This window comes from Harpia harpyja, chromosome Z (genome assembly GCF_026419915.1).
Source record: "Harpia harpyja isolate bHarHar1 chromosome Z, bHarHar1 primary haplotype, whole genome shotgun sequence".
Classification (NCBI taxonomy): domain Eukaryota; kingdom Metazoa; phylum Chordata; class Aves; order Accipitriformes; family Accipitridae; genus Harpia; species Harpia harpyja.
This window is the reverse complement of record NC_068969.1, coordinates 77,678,157-77,693,962: the sequence shown is the minus strand read 5'-3', so window position 1 is coordinate 77,693,962 and position 15,806 is coordinate 77,678,157. Positions and strand designations below refer to the sequence as shown.

General features: G+C 40.1%; 1 protein-coding gene across 2 annotated transcripts in view; it reads right to left on the bottom strand.

Moving 5' to 3' along the window:
• RORB (RAR related orphan receptor B) overlaps positions 1-15,806 on the bottom strand; it is a 145,807-nt gene that overhangs the window by 27,760 nt on the left and 102,241 nt on the right. For both annotated transcript variants that reach the window (XM_052778317.1, XM_052778316.1), the window contains exons 2-4: positions 13,294-13,379; positions 8,130-8,271; positions 4,649-5,050 (exon numbers count right to left, since the gene is read on the bottom strand). In XM_052778317.1, coding sequence (XP_052634277.1) covers positions 4,649-5,050; positions 8,130-8,271; positions 13,294-13,379 — 630 coding nt within the window. The remainder of the gene's footprint in view (positions 1-4,648; positions 5,051-8,129; positions 8,272-13,293; positions 13,380-15,806) is intronic.

Below are 15,806 nucleotides of genomic sequence, written 5' to 3'. Positions count from 1 at the left end.
AGAGGCTGGGCTATGTGAACTCCTGCATGCTCTAGTGATGCCTTATTGACTACCTAAATACATACAGCTATAGGGCACTCTTCAATCTGAATTGGAGCGAACCCTTAACCAGTCTGTTTTCTCCACAACAGTATTCACTAATAATTTTTTCTCATCTTTAAGAAATCATAGGCTGGTAATCTCAATTGCAGTCAAGGCAGGGAAACTTTTCCATTAACTTTTACAGACCAAGATCTGAGCCACATATTTTGTGAGGAAGATGCAATGCTCAGCTCGGTGACAGATAATATTATGCACATATATTTAAACAAGATGGTCTTTAATTTGACCAAGTCTAAAAATAAGCCTTTAATATCTGCTAATTTAAAATGACACTTGGAAGAAAGCATTGCCATCCCTCTATGGGCCTACCAGGGTCAGGAAACAGAGCTTCCTTCTCTCTTCAGGATTTCCCATGCACCAGCTGACTTCTGAGACTCTCTCTGCGAGGAGAAAGCTGTTTTGCAAATGACCAAATTCTCGCTTTTGACACGATGAGCAGATTTCATCCCACTGTTTGAGTTCCCACTGCAGCATGAGGAATCTCTGCCTTCCCAGATGTGCAGATGGCACGGTGGTCAAGGAGAAACAGGGCCGTGCCATGGGGTCCCTGGCAGCATGCACCCTCAGGCCATGGGTGTCTCCTGTGTTGGCAACATTGCTGGCTGGCTGGGCACACCTGGGTCATGCCACCCATGAACAGCAGGATAGGTAGAGAAAGAGCCTGCCCAACTCATCTGGTTGCTGCATCTGATCTACTTTGTGCTCTGCCCACCTGGCTACAAATCCAGATAAAGTCTCCAATAAGATGCCTTAAGGATGAAAATACCTCCTTTAAAAGAAAAAGGAGCTGGCCTGGAAAAGCAGCTGATACCAACCTGAGGCTCTGCTCCTGTATGGTTATTTACAGGCTTTGACTGATTTCTTTATGCTTTGAGTTTCTTTTTCTAACAGGAACTGGAATACTGACCAGGGCACAGTTCTGCCTAATGGGGAACTACCTGGTTTTATTCAGCTTGTCACCATTGTAAGCTCTGGCAGTTACATGATAAATTTGTGTCTGTATCTGAAATTGCTCTTTCTTATACTTAGCCCCGTCTTCCATAGGAAACATTACCTATCCTGCTTCTCATAGTGATCAGATAATATGCAGTTGTACCCTGGACTACTCAACTCATTTGGAGGAATATACTAGTACCCAATACATGTGAAGGAGTCCTATAAAACTTTAATTTGTCAGCATCTCTTTCTCCTACACCTATTTACTGGTACAGAATTTAAAGATACTAGTATGCATGCAACACAGGATAAGCTGTATTTTGCTTCCTGTGCCATTCTAATACTATGTGTTGAAACATTTGCTGTGTAAAAATTTTAAATTTCAAAACTGTTAAGTTGAATCCATTTCCACTACAAAGTCTACTGCAGATGAAGGTATGTTCAGGAAAAAGAGCAATTTCACATTCAAATTAAAGGAAAGATCTGTTAAAGATCAAAGTAGGCCTGACCATTCTGATTCCTTTTTGGTGGAATTAGAAAATTAACATGTGAAGAAAACAATGTAAATCATGTGTAAATTATGTCATAGAGTGTCTTAGAAAATATTATTTTTATAACTGAATCAAACTGACAGGGAAAGTAAGACTTGTTATTTGGATTTTTCAGAGAACCTTACTGTTGGATAGCAAGCAAAAAGTAAATACTAAAGTAATTTATGCAATTGCAGCAAGTTGTTTAGTCAGGTGCTGCAGGGACCATTGTTAGAACTTGTTTTACAAGCATTTAACGTTTTCATTAATAATTTGAAAGAGAAGGTTCACAGCATGCTAATTAAATGAAGAGATAATTTTAAACTGAAAGAAGTCACAAAGCATCAGTGAGGACTGAGACATAATGTAATAGGATTGAAAAGGTTAGAAAAATAAGAAAGAGAAAAGGGAATTCAGGTTTAGAAATGTGTGGTCAGAGGAATCTTAATAAAAACTGCCCTGTACAGGAGAGAAGTGAGTGAGAAACAAGCAAAGCAGTAACAGTGAAAGAATAAGGGAACTAGATATTGGCTGGCATGTGATGCGGAAGCTGCAAAGACTACTTTGATTCTGGGCTGTCTGTGAAGAAGTCTGTCCCTTTGAGAGCTTACAGCAACTTTTAGGTGCTCAAGAATGGAAGGAGCCTCATGCATTCATTTATGAGGAAAAAATTAATAGGGTTCCAATCAAGATCAGGCAAATGGCAAGTGAGGTTGTGCTTAAAAAAATACATGTATTTGAAGAATATAAAGACCAGAAGAAAACTAAGACTGGAAATTTGAATCTGGTAGAAAGTCTTCAGTGGGGAAAAGAACTAACATCGTCTGGGATACATAAAGCAACAGTTCAGTATATCACTAGACAAGGTAGTATAAAGAAATTTCTATCAGACATGAGGATCAATGCAGTATAGCTTTTCCATCTCCTATATATTCTCTATGATTTCATTAACAGTTAAGGCAGTAACTTCTACTTAACATGAGTTGAGCTTTTTCCTAAATCTCACTGGAGTAAGATACATTGCTGCAGTGAAATTTAAGCACACTCTAATATGAAATCAATGCATCCCAGTACTTAAGAGTTTTCCTGCTTTGACTGCAAGACTGCAGCTTTACAGATGGTCCAACAATCCACTGCAGCATTAAGAGGCATTTTCTGTTTGTTTTCAAACACTGAAAATATCATTTGCCTGTGCACTAATCCCAGTACTTTATGGTACATCTCTTCCATTTTTTCAGTTGTGTCAGCTGATCCGTTATACTACATTATCTCTCACTAACACTCTTACCTCTCTGCTGTATGTGCCACAAATGACATACAGCAGTGCTTGGGTAAAATCCTAGCAATTTAGGAGCCCCAGTTCCAATTTCAAAAGGAAGAGAGGTAAATTCCAGCACCTGAATTTTGCTGTCAGCTCAGAGACAGGCCCTTTGCTATGTCCTGGTCCCTGTGCTTTGGGGTCTTCCCCGCTTTCTGTGCTCACCTCTGTAACTGAGCGCAAACCCTAATTCATAGACTCTCAGAATTGTCATATTTCTGGTACCTCCTCTGGGAGGTCAGTCTCTCTGGGAACATTTCCTTTGGTACAGGGTGCTGCAGGGAAACAGCTCTTATGACTGTTTAAATTGTCTCTCAGCTGGTTTGGAGTACCGTGAACCACTGTTGCAGGACTGAGGTTTGCACAAGCCAACATGAGTAATACTCATATGGCCACAAGAGCCAAGAAGGCAGCTGGAGCAGATGTACCTCACTAATCCTCTGTACTGCTATGCTCTGGGTGTAAGACTTCACTGGACAGCAGCCTAGGGCAAATGTGATAACAAAACATGTCCCGCTAAACAGAGTGGCAGAAAAGCATAACTTTCTCCTCCACAATTCACAATTAAGCACACAATTTGTTACACAGCTTCCTGCATATGAGCATCCATGGGTAGAAAACATGCTACAGATTCTAGCTGTACTTTCATATTTTTATCAGACAGTAACTACTACATACACCCTTTCTGCAATATATATCAAGTGCATGCCACATCTCCAGGCCCCTCAGTAGGTCTGAGTACACACATAAATTTGCACATCTCAGTGTACCTCCGTGAGGCAGCAAGGCCACGCCAGAACTATAGACGGGTTTTATGATGTGACATTAATTAATTTGTTATGGGTGCTCTTGAATACCATCTTTTTTTTTTTCCTCCTTCTTCTTTCTTTTTAATTAAATTCCATTAACGAAGTGTTACCCTTTGATTATATTCTGAACCACAACTGACTCAGCATACTTCACTTGTTGAGGTGGGAAGTACCTAATTAGGATGCCAATCTTCTTTCATGTTATTTCTTTATAATAGAAGTAGTACTTCCAGTTGTATTGGAGAGGTATGACTAGAGGCATTAGATGAACAGAAATCCTCCTTAGAGAAGGATCACTGTTAGCTGTTGCCTTTCAAACCATCTCATCTCACAGAGAGGTCTCTTTGCTACTTTTCAAAGAAGAAATCAAGGGACAGGTTCTCCAAGGCATTCAAGCAGCAGAGCAAGGGTATCCATTCAACTACATTCAGAGTTTGTGCACCTCACAAAATCAGTGAACCTGCTCTGCATGTACATCCATGCACCAGCAGTAGCAAGCTGGTGCTTTTTGACAATAAATACCCTAGAACTAGCTGCCATGGGGATTCTGGGTTTTGACAAGAATATGGATGGATGGCTGAAGAGATCATTTAACCCTGCTAGTAATGAGCTCATTTGAAACAAGCTCCCTACTACTAATTATCACTTGGTTCTGATTGATTTATCACCTACTTTGATGCTCCTATTTCATAAACAGAACATGAACTGCTGAGTTTAGGAAACTGCATAATTTTCAGATTTTCGTAAAAACAGAACTGCCTTGATATTGTGTCAATACTGACAGACTGAATTTCTTTCCTTTGCTCCCTGTATGTGTGTGCACATATACATGTGTGAACATGTAATTATTGTGTACCTGTGTATGGAATGTCTATATAATATTTTAATACAGACAGTATTGCAATCTAGCTTATATATACACATTAAACTAGAGCAATAAGAATTTTCCTTACCTATTTCAGTCATGGATATCCCCGGAGCTAATTGCCCATTGTTGAAAGAGCTATAGGTAAACAAGTTTGGTACAGAGGTGAGGTCATAGATAGGTTCTTGCTTTATCTGTTTGATTCCAGTCATGTCTAACCCAGACTGGTCTGGGGAAGGCTGGGCAGAATCCACGCTATAGTAACCCTCAGACTTTGGCAGGTCAATGATGTGCCCATTTGAGTAGGTGCTGCCAGTTTCGTTATTCAGGTTGCTCAAGCCATTGCTGATGCTGTTGCTGTAAACCCTGGCGAGGGCTTCTGCCTCACCACTCTGCTGCTGCCTTTGTTCCTGCAGTCGCTGCTGGTGCTTCTGCACTTCAGCATACAAGCTATCCCTCTGCTTTTTGGACATTCTTCCAAACTTCACAGCTGAAAAGCAAAGCACAATGCAAACCATTGTTGTCTTTCATTTTTTCTTGATTCCCCTCAACCCCACCACTCTTGACGTTTACTTTCAGCATTACTTTTGCTGTGGAAACTTGTCTTTTTCTGTGGAAATTAGAAAGGATGCAAAGCTTTACACCGTATGCATCTCACAAAGGAGAAAGTATTGTGTGCTTGGATTTACAAGGTGACGACAATGACTCCTATTTGACAGGAGGGCCTCAGTCAAGCAGCTCACTTCCCACTGTGAATGTTAAAAAGCCCATGCATCCTTTTATATCTCTGTGTTCACTGAACAACAACCCAGAGCTGTATGAAATGTACAGTCTGTAGATTCATATCCCATGTGATTTACCAACTTTCCACAAACCTTTAAACAGTGCACTAACAGGATTAGTACTCTGGATTAAAACAAGCCCTAAAGCCTTATTATCTCATCCTTTCAATGGGGTGTTATCTTCACAGTTTTTAAAAAAAAAAATCTTACAGGTTAGAGTTAGAACCTAGAGGAAAATAACAGATTTGAAGGTAAACAGCACAAATGAATGTCATCTTTTCCACAGAGAGAAGTCTCAGGGATTTACACAATCAATTTACATAATCTCTATGCACAAATCCATGCATTCCTTCTGATGAGAAAGGGAGGAAAACACCAGAGTGCAAACCACTCTCCCCAGGAACAGGGTTCATTACACTGAGATTGAAATTTTCAAAAATGATAGGCTGATTGCTGTGGAACTAGGAGGAGTTCTAAATCCACAGACTGCATATACAGTGGGTCATAGCTGATTATCTTCCCCCATCCCCCCTGCCCCATCTCTCTATAAATTCTGGCTTTCTACTGGGCTAGATCTTGGGATCTCAGAGCTGACATTGTTGTTAATTCTGCTCCAAAACAAATGAGGGATACATTCAGCATAATTTATCAGAGCACAGATAAGATGATGTTGCTCTGGAAATACTAATTTCTACATATTATAAGGTGTATTTTCCAATGCTGAGTATTTCCTGTCCATCTGTAATTGGAATCAATTCAGAATCATCACATTTATTAGCACAGCATGGGCTTGGCTCTCATTTTTGCTACCCTATAGTTCAGCTATGACCCTCGAGAAGAGTCTGAGCCTACACATGTGGATGAATGTGAAAATCTTCAGTCAGGACAAAGAATAGAAAAGGAATAGTGTAATATGAAAAGGCAGTGCCACATCACCAAGGAGATGGCAGCCTCTTCAATTTATTTGCACTTTTTTTACACCAAGATTTTTTCTTTTTCTTGTTGCCATCGTCAGGTTACTTGCAGCCCTTCACACAGCCTGCAAGCTACCTCACAAGAACACAGCCTGCCCCTGGAATCAGTCCATGGTGCACTGCACAGCCTTACAGACAATATACAGTGACTGTATTTTGAAAAATGCAACTGTGTATTTTCTTCAAATTTAGGGCCTCAGTAATAAAAACAAACACCCACTGTTTATTCTCATTATATATTCATTAATTGGATTCTCCAGCTGCTGTCAATTAGCATCCTGCCTCTGCATGATAAAAATGAATCTGTTACATGGCTGAGAGGTAAAAATCACATTCAATTTCTCTGTTAAAAAAATACATACAGCGTATTTTAGACTTGCAAGAGCTCTTACTATTGTTAGGTATAAACACCCTTACATAAACAATGAGAGAAGAAAGCAATGCTGTCAGAAGAATCACTCCCTTTGTCTGTATGCAGTGGTCCCTGAATTATAGGTTGGGAAGACAGTGCTGTCAGTCACATTAAAATGCCCCTGTGATACCTCAAATCATTGGAAGATATTACTTTTAGGAGGAAAGCATGTGCTGTTAAATTACTGAAATATTACTACTTTAATCTCCTCCAGGAAGAATCGGGAGCTAAGGCATCAAGTAAGCTGCATCCTTGGACCAAAAAGAGTTCAGGGATTAAAGGCTAGACTGAAAGGCCCCTTCCAGACTGGTGAGACTGGTGAGCAAATTGTTTCAGTGAGACATGAGACACGCTGAGGTAGGAAAAGACCTATTATAGTCCAAACTTAAAATAAGTTTATAATCTGTGGACCATCTAAAGAGATAGGTCTTTCAATAACTTCTCCATCAATGACTGTTAATTTCAAATGACACATTTTGTGTAAACTTTCTAAGACAGAAAATGCTGCCAGGCAATTGAAATTAATATAACCAGCCTTCAAAAATAAAACATTTTCTTATACTTCCTGACCATTTAAAACGTGTCTGTGAGCTGGAAACCCCCAAGAAACTGAAGAAAGCAATGGTGGCTGGGGCAGGCTGGCTGTGGGCAGCCTTGCCCAAACCTCCCACTGCCTGCAGCTCTGGTGTGGTGCATGTCCTCAGTCTGCAGATCATGGCTTGTCACACCACAGCTTGGAAGGTGGACTAGAGCTCTGCAGGGACCAAAGGATCCTGCTATCGGATACATTGTGGAGCTTTCCTCTGTTGTAGTGTCCATTTTCAATGCTAAACTATGAAACGTTTCTTCTACAGAGCCAGACGGGGACAGGGAGCAATGTACAGGTAAAAGAAATGGGTTTTTTTAGCAATGCACAATATTTGGTCAAGTGCTCTGAATAAAACAAACAGAAACCCCTAATGCTATCAAGGTGTAAATTTCTTCTTAACTGCCTATTTACTGTCACAGACCTTTAGAGATCTCAAGGAAAGGGATGCTTTCACACATCAATATTTAAGATAAATGTTAATGCCTAATATAAGAGGCTATCTAAACTGGAATATAAATCCACCTCTTCACAGGTGACCTTTTTGTGCTTTTGGTCAGAACAACACATCTCACTTCTGATTCTTTCTATTCCAAACTAATACTGCTCTCCATTTCGTGATTTCCCCACTGTCCCCATGAAAATAGCTTCCTTTTTGTTAACTGAATGACAAAGATTCGTGTCTTACAGTGCGTGCATTACAAAGCAAAGAGCTGCTTCTCTCTCTTTTTCCAGAAATCTACAGGGAGTTTAAGTCAGCAGTAAAGAAGAGTTTCAAAGGGTTTAGGCATGAAGCAGGAATCTTGACTCCTTACCATCTCGAGACATTCCCAGGGCAAGACATTTCTGCAGTCGGCAGTGTTGGCAACGATTTCTGTTGGTTCTGTCAATTAAACAGTTTCTCTGCCTTGGGCAGGAGTAGGAGGCATTGTTCTGCTGACTCCTCCGAAAGAATCCCTAGGGGCAAGAAAGCAAGAGAGACAGAGTATTACCATGTGCATATATGTGCGCACACACACACACACGCACACACAGAGAACCATGTAAATGACTATAATATACTCTTATTTAGTGCAATGCTACTTATGCTGTGGCTTTGCAGATGTGTTGGCCTTTTATAGTGAAATTAAAGAACATTTACTTATAATAAGGAGAATTGTGCTTTATTCTGTAGAGAATGTAATTCTACTTTGTTAAAACACAAACAATAATGTTACAGAATGCATTCTTATTGTGCAGTAACGACTATGTATCATCAAATGCTTGCTCCTAATAGAGGAAAAGCTTGTCAGCATTTATTAACAGATGACTTAAAAGTACTTGTTCTGACTGTTTTCTTCCTTTAATGAAAGAGATTGGTAATAACCAGCACTGGCTATGCATAGCGTTAGAAGCTGAAAGCTGCTGTTCAATTTAAGCTGGCAAATGTTGATCTGATCTGGAGGGCCTATACACTTCAGGAGTGAAAAGTAATTCAAATTCAAGCATCACAAAAGCACTAGGATTTAATGACTGTATCAAGTAAAGCCAACACACAAAGAAGAAAGCAACACCTTTAGACACTACCATGAGAAAGTAATGACATTTTCGATTTCAATGGAATATAAGATTATCCATTTTATGTATGTAAAAATTTGTAGTTATTCTATCTCCTAGAAGGTTTTTCTGGCCAGCTGTGGGCTATTTTGCTAAAGATCAGAGGGCTAGAAGGAGAGTATTAACCCATACCTAATGCCTTATTAGCTCCTGGCTTCTATGAATGACGAGAGGTACCATTATGGCAAAGGTCACATGAAATGGCAGACGTGACAAAAGGAATGAAACCAGGGGGTGAGGATTATAGAGCGAAAGAGAGAGGAAGAAGGCATTTTATGATATTCTTTTCTTTACTGTAAAACAAAGGACAAGAGGAACAGCAAGTCCAGAAAGAGACAAACAAAAGAAGTTCCTTAACCACTTTGGCATCTTTAGGTGTAGGCAGCTGCAGGTGTCCTGGTTTCAGCTGGGATAGAGTTAATTTTTTTTCTAGGAGCTGGTATAGCATTATGTTTTGGATTTAGTGTAAGAATAATGTTGATAACACATCGATGTTTTTAGTTGTTTCTAAGTAGTGTTCATACTAAGTCATGGATTTTTCAGCTTCTCATGCCCAGCCAGCAAGATGGCTGGAGGGCCACAAGAAGTTGGGAGGGACACAGCCAGGACAGCTGACTCAAACTGGCCAGAGGGGTATTACATACTATGTGACCTCATGCCCAGTATATAAACTGGGGGAGCTCACTGGGGGGGGCAGATCGCTGCTTGGGAACTAAATCGGCGTCAGTTGGTGGGTGGTGAGCAATTGCATTGTGCATCACTTGTTTTGTATATTCCAATTCTTTTATTACTATTATTATTATTTTCATATTATTATTATTTTTCTTCCTTTCTGTCCTATTAAACTGTTCTTATCTCAAGCCACGAGTTTTACTTTTTTTTCCAATTCTCCTCCCCATCCCACTGGGTGGGGGGGAAGTGAGCGAGTGGCTGTGTGGTGCTTGGTTGCTGGCTGGGGTTAAACCATGACAGCGGGGTTGTGTGGTCGGGGAGCTGGAGGATAGCCTAGGCACTGCAGGAAGCCATGAAGAGAAAAAGGGCAGAAAGCATCATTACTGCAGTTACAGTAGTCACCAGAAGTGATGCCAAAGTGGTTGTGCCTTTCTGGACTAGTTTGCAAACAGCTCTGAATGGAGCCAGAATGCAAGAGGTGATTCCATTTATCAGTCAAAACCACTGTTATCTCTGCACAGGCTGACATACGGTAATACTGAGCCATGGAAATTGCAGCAGCCGTGCGTTTTGGGGGAATGAGAGTGGGGAATTAACAAGGTGACAGCATCACAGGGCTCAATTTGCTTGCTACAGGTAGTGCCTGAATTCTCACTCAAGTCCTTGTGAACCCAATGAGGATGGTGTGGGGTATCAGTAACAACAGGTGACAGGCATGCTGTCACACCAAGGACACCAGCAGTGCTAGTTCCTGAGGTAAAGGTTAAAGAGGCTCACTTCATCCAGCCTGTGCTGGTTTTATCAGTGACTGTAATATATCTAAAGACAATTTAGTCTTAATTTAAACTTAATTTAACTTAATTTAAAGTTTCATGATTTGCACTTTTGAAAACATGGATGTCCTTTAAGGGAACTCTCAGAAAAAATCTTGTGGGCACTTATCTAATTCTGGCTGACCAAAACTTCCCTAAAACTATGGAGATTAGTTCAATTTAAGGCTAAATGGATGCTAATTGCAGACATTTCTACACTATTTGCTGAACTTTACAGCCAATTTTGTTTTTGATATGAAGAGGATTTTCTGGTTTAAAGGTTTAGATTTTAGCAGCTCCTATGTGGATATGGATTTGAGAGAACAAATGAATTAAATAAAGGTAAAAAACCCCACGCAACCATCTAGCATTGACTATGGCTTATCCTGTAGTGCTGTTTTTTCCCATTAAGGTTGATCTCATCTCAGAAGAATTTGTTTGCTCCTTTGCCCCTCTCAGGAAAAAAATCAAGGGTTACTAAATAAAATTAATCTACAGCAGGTAATTTATTTTTCCGAGGAGACTTTTGTACTCTCTTTCCCCTGTGTAAGATCTAAATGTTGTCTTACAAAGTACAGACAATCTTTTAATTTCATTTTTCAGGGATCTTTACATAGTATTGGCTATATTTACTGAGAATAATTCCACTTGGGGGAAGGAGGATGCAGTTCATTACTAAGGAGCTATGGACTTAAAGACAGGTTTCCCAATATTCCCAACACTGACAACAAGTCTTTCTACATCTTGAACAAGTCACTTTATCCATCACCTACGGTCAGTCTGAGAAGGGAAACAGTCATGTGAACTACTGCCTAAAGCATAGCAAAAGAGTGGTAGCAAACACTTTGTTCGGGGGTAGGCAGGAGAGATGATAAAAGGCTTCTCAGCAAAAGAAGTAGCCACAGAGACAGATAGGGTGGAAACCTGTCTTCAGGTTTCGCCGTTTCCATGACGATAGTGACAGATCCACCATTTTCTTCAATGGGTTCAGCAGGTTATTCAGCACATGCAGGCATGCACACTAAACAGAAGTAATATTTATGATGCCCCTTAAGCACTTATAATATGCATTTGCAGTGGCATAGCTAATGTAGGGATGCAGAGTTAAAGGATTTCCTGTCCCTTGAAGTTTGTAGCACTGCCACTGGCAGTACAATCCTTGGATGCTGTGTCCTGAAATGCTGGCACAATGTGTACGCGTGTTTGTGGAGTGGTTCTTGCCTCTTTCTTCCACACATGGTCTCCCTCTTAATTAATTCAGATTTCTAATGCATTCAGAAAAAAGGAGCCAGAAATGGCCAGTTATTAGTATTCAGGCTGAGCAAATAGTTATTTAATTGCTGGGCAATGGAGAGCAGAGTTGCACTGCCCGAGACAGCACTTACATTAAAAGAGAGCTCTGACAGACTGAGATGCCTCCCATAGGACCCAATGTGAAAACTGACATCTTCTTCCACAACAGGCTCACAAAACAAGATTAGACTAATTGATCTGATACTGCAAAACTGGCACAGAAACAATAGGGTTAAAACTGTTGTAAGTGGAAGAGGAGCTCTTTATCTCAATAAGCAGTCTACACATAGGGCTGAGGGGTATCATCTCCTCTTGAGGCACACACAAGGGCCAGCATTAACCCTAATCACATCTACAGGAGACTATACCCCTAACTGCTCTGTGGGCACTGAATACTGAGACAAGATGCTGCTTTTCTGCTTAAAGCATTTTTCTCCTGTAGCTTTTGCACCAATTTTGAAGTATCAGATCAATTAGTCTAATCCTGTTTCATGTGATCATCATAAGAAGATGCTTATTTCTAGTCCAGTGTCACAATAAGACAATGACACACTGCGGGTTGTTCCAATTACGATTGTTAACACTTCTGAAAAAAATCTGATCTTTGACAATATATTGCTTCTCAATGTGTTGGCATCAAAACCTTTCTTTTGGGAATGGGTGCCCCCAAATTGTCAGATTTTTCAGATGTTCTAAAATTTTGTAAAGCATTAAGTAAATACAGACTTGCCATTTCACTCTACAAATATGCGCCCACTTTTAAATGTAGCAGTTTGTGTGTTTCCACACAGAAGAAATCAGAGGCGCTGCTTCTCCATCTTTGCAATTTCACATTTACAGTCAAAGCTGAAATACCAACATGTAGTATGAAATTCTGGTTTTCCATGAGTAATGATATAATTCCTTAGATAATAAAATCACAGAGTATTTTTAGGGTTGAAAACTGAAGCCTTTCTTCTCTTGGCTTGGGGTCCGATTTGTGTTATTTGAACTAATGCTTGGGATAATATGTTAATATAACTAAGCAGCATGGAAGGGGGTTTTGCCCACCCCCCCCTTTTTTTTAACCTCCAATTCCCAGCAATTGCCCTGTGCTGGAGCCTATAAGGAAGAAGACAAAGGATTCTTTTACACTACTCATAATGTAAGGCATTTTTTCTTTTGGAGATTACAATTTGGCCTGCAGAGAACACAAAGGGGATAAAATAGGACCAAACTGACACCTGTAAGCTTTTGGGATGTTGAACTGAGATACCATGCCAACTTTTAATGTTACACAGATTGTATAGGAAACAAGATAAGAAATCCATCTCTCAAGCTGATTTAAGGTAGAACAGGTGTGACTTACAGTTGCCAGCCTCTGTATCAGCACTTACACTTCATCAGATGTGATTAACTCATGTTTCAAATGAGGAGATAACTCTAAAGACTATTTGATGAAAAGGAAAGCAACTCGTAAAATTAGGCATGAAACCCATCTATATCAGCAGCAGGCTTTACAGCCTTTGGCACCACTTGTTTGAAAGCCTCTAAGAGTGTATTATTGTACACAGATGCCTGAGGCTAATGCAGATGCTGATGACTATGCTGTATTAAAATCTCATACCTTGCAGCCTTCACATGTGATGACTCCATAGTGTATTCCAGAGGACTTATCACCACAAATTTTGCATGGTATCACTTCAATTTGTGCTGAAAAAGAAAACAAGACAAATATTTTGAGTATGTAATTCTATTTAATTTCTTTCTTTCTCAAAAGAAGATCTTAAAAACTAGATCTAGACAGCAGATAACCTGTTCACCCCCCTAACAATATAAAACTGCTTTGTATTGTACTGTGTGTTCCTGAATGCTTTGATTTGGCAAATTTTAATTGCTTCATGTTATGTAGTTTCTACCATACCCCACAAAACTCTTCAACAATTTAAGATATCTCACGATTAGAAGGTTTTTCCTCATATTCTTCTTTTTTGTTTTTACTTGTTAATTTCATCATCATTATTGGTAATGACAGACATTAGAGGTCCTAAATAATTATCTAGATTGTTCTTGCTTACACATTTCAAATATTCATGACTTTTCATTTTGCCGAGGTAGAATTACATGGTATATTTTAATGCATTTTTCAAAGCAGTAGAGGTGATGAATTTTTCACATCCTTCAGATTATGACTTTAAAACACAAAGAGACCAATCCCACTAGCAGAGATGGGCTTGCAAATGATTGCTTAACTTCTCCTTCTCTTCAAGCTATTTTTTTCAGCACCAGGTCATGGGCAGGCAAGGCCCACAGACTGAGTTTAAGTAGCCAGGGGCTGTGTGCTGGGAGAGGCAGGTACTATCTGAAAATAGTTTTGAATGTGGATGTTTGAATATGGGTATGTTTCAGATCCTTTTACAAACATAATGGTCATTTAATTCAGAGAAGGAAAACATATTTCACTACCTTCCATGTTTTTTTTTTTTTTGCTAACACAGCTCTTTGCTTCCCTCAACTGCTTTGAATCCTGTGTGTGTTTCCTTTGATGATGCTGTAGGAGCTCATACTCTGAAATGTAGGGAAGGACTGTGGCTTTATTCTAGTCAGGTGCATTGAGAAGAAATGGAAAACTTATTTTCTTTCCCTTTCATTTGTTTTCCTATGTGGGATGCATGCCTCCCTGCAATTCTCCTGCCACTTGGAAGTAGCATCATACTTGTTAAGGATCAGTACTCCTGGTAGATGTCCTTCCTCCATGCCCAGGGCAACAACAGCAGCAGTTCTCTGCAACACAAGTCACTCCTCAAATCCTTGGGTAGCAAAGCTGAGAGCTTGTGTAGTAGGGCTACCCTGAGCAGAAGGATTGCTAACTGTTAGTACTTTAACTGGAGACATTCAACTCCGAAGGACTGGGAGACAGGGAAACAAGATTATTGTCCAGATGCTCATCCTAAGGAGAGCATCCCATTTCAAACCTGTGGGCAGTCAAAAAGGTTATAAATGCGGGAAAAAATTGTACTTAAAAATGACTGCACATTGGATGCTAAGCACTAAGCATGCTTGTACAGTGGATGCTGTGACAATGTAATGGTATAGTCTGGATTTTGCCCTGTTTCTACATACGGTTATCATTCATCACTCTTAGCAGAAACCAAGAGTTTCCTAAGAGTTACCTTCCTATCACCATGTGGTTAAACAACCAAAACTCAGAACCGTGTCCCGCAGAGCCACCACATTTGCCACTGGAAGCTGCACTGCATCTCCTACTCCCCTAGCCCTCTACTCAGGGTAGAGGCATACCAAGGTAAACTCCACAAGGTGAATGCTAGCAGGTCCTCTTCTCTGGAAAGTCAAGTAACTATTCCCTTGGGACACCGTATCCCAAAGGAACCAGGGAAGAAGGACATTCATGGATGGCTAAAGAGACTTTAGTTTCCCACTGTAAGCTCAGTTTCCTGAGATGCTGTCTCTGATCAAGCACATTTTTAGGCAAGGCTTAGACAAGCAAACCAGTTTTTAAACTGCTACCAATCCAGGATGGGTAGAATTAATCCTATTGTAGGAAACAGCAACTTGTTGTTAATATATTCTGGATGGAGATGACCCAGAACCAAAATCTTGCCTGTCTCTGTACTTAAGAAAGTTCATATCTAGAAATAAAATTTTCCATGTCATCCACAATTCTTGTGTTAGCTTCTGTAACCCATTTTGTTTTCATGAGCTAGGTGGTGCTAGTTTCTTTCTCTTCTTAAGAAACTAATACACATTAGCCATCCTGGCATGATAGATGCATAAAAGAGGCAGCCATTCCTTACGAAAAGCATCTCCAGTTCTTGGCAATTTTGGCTAGGTTGATCCTACCCAAAAATTCCTACTCCTTATCCTCATTGAGATAATTAAAACATTTAAACATGCACCTCCAGGTACTGCTGTTTGAGAGGATAGTTTGACTAATTGCTCACAGGTCTTTGCTTGAGTCACATGGAGGGAGCAAGGCTCAGGTCTGGGGCCACATGCTGCTTTATGTTGACAAGCCTCAAAGACATATGTCAATGTCAGAGGCAGGAACTACAGTGGGACTGTGAGGACATCTTCATGAAAAGACAAGACAAAGGAAGAAAAAAAACCCAAAACAATATG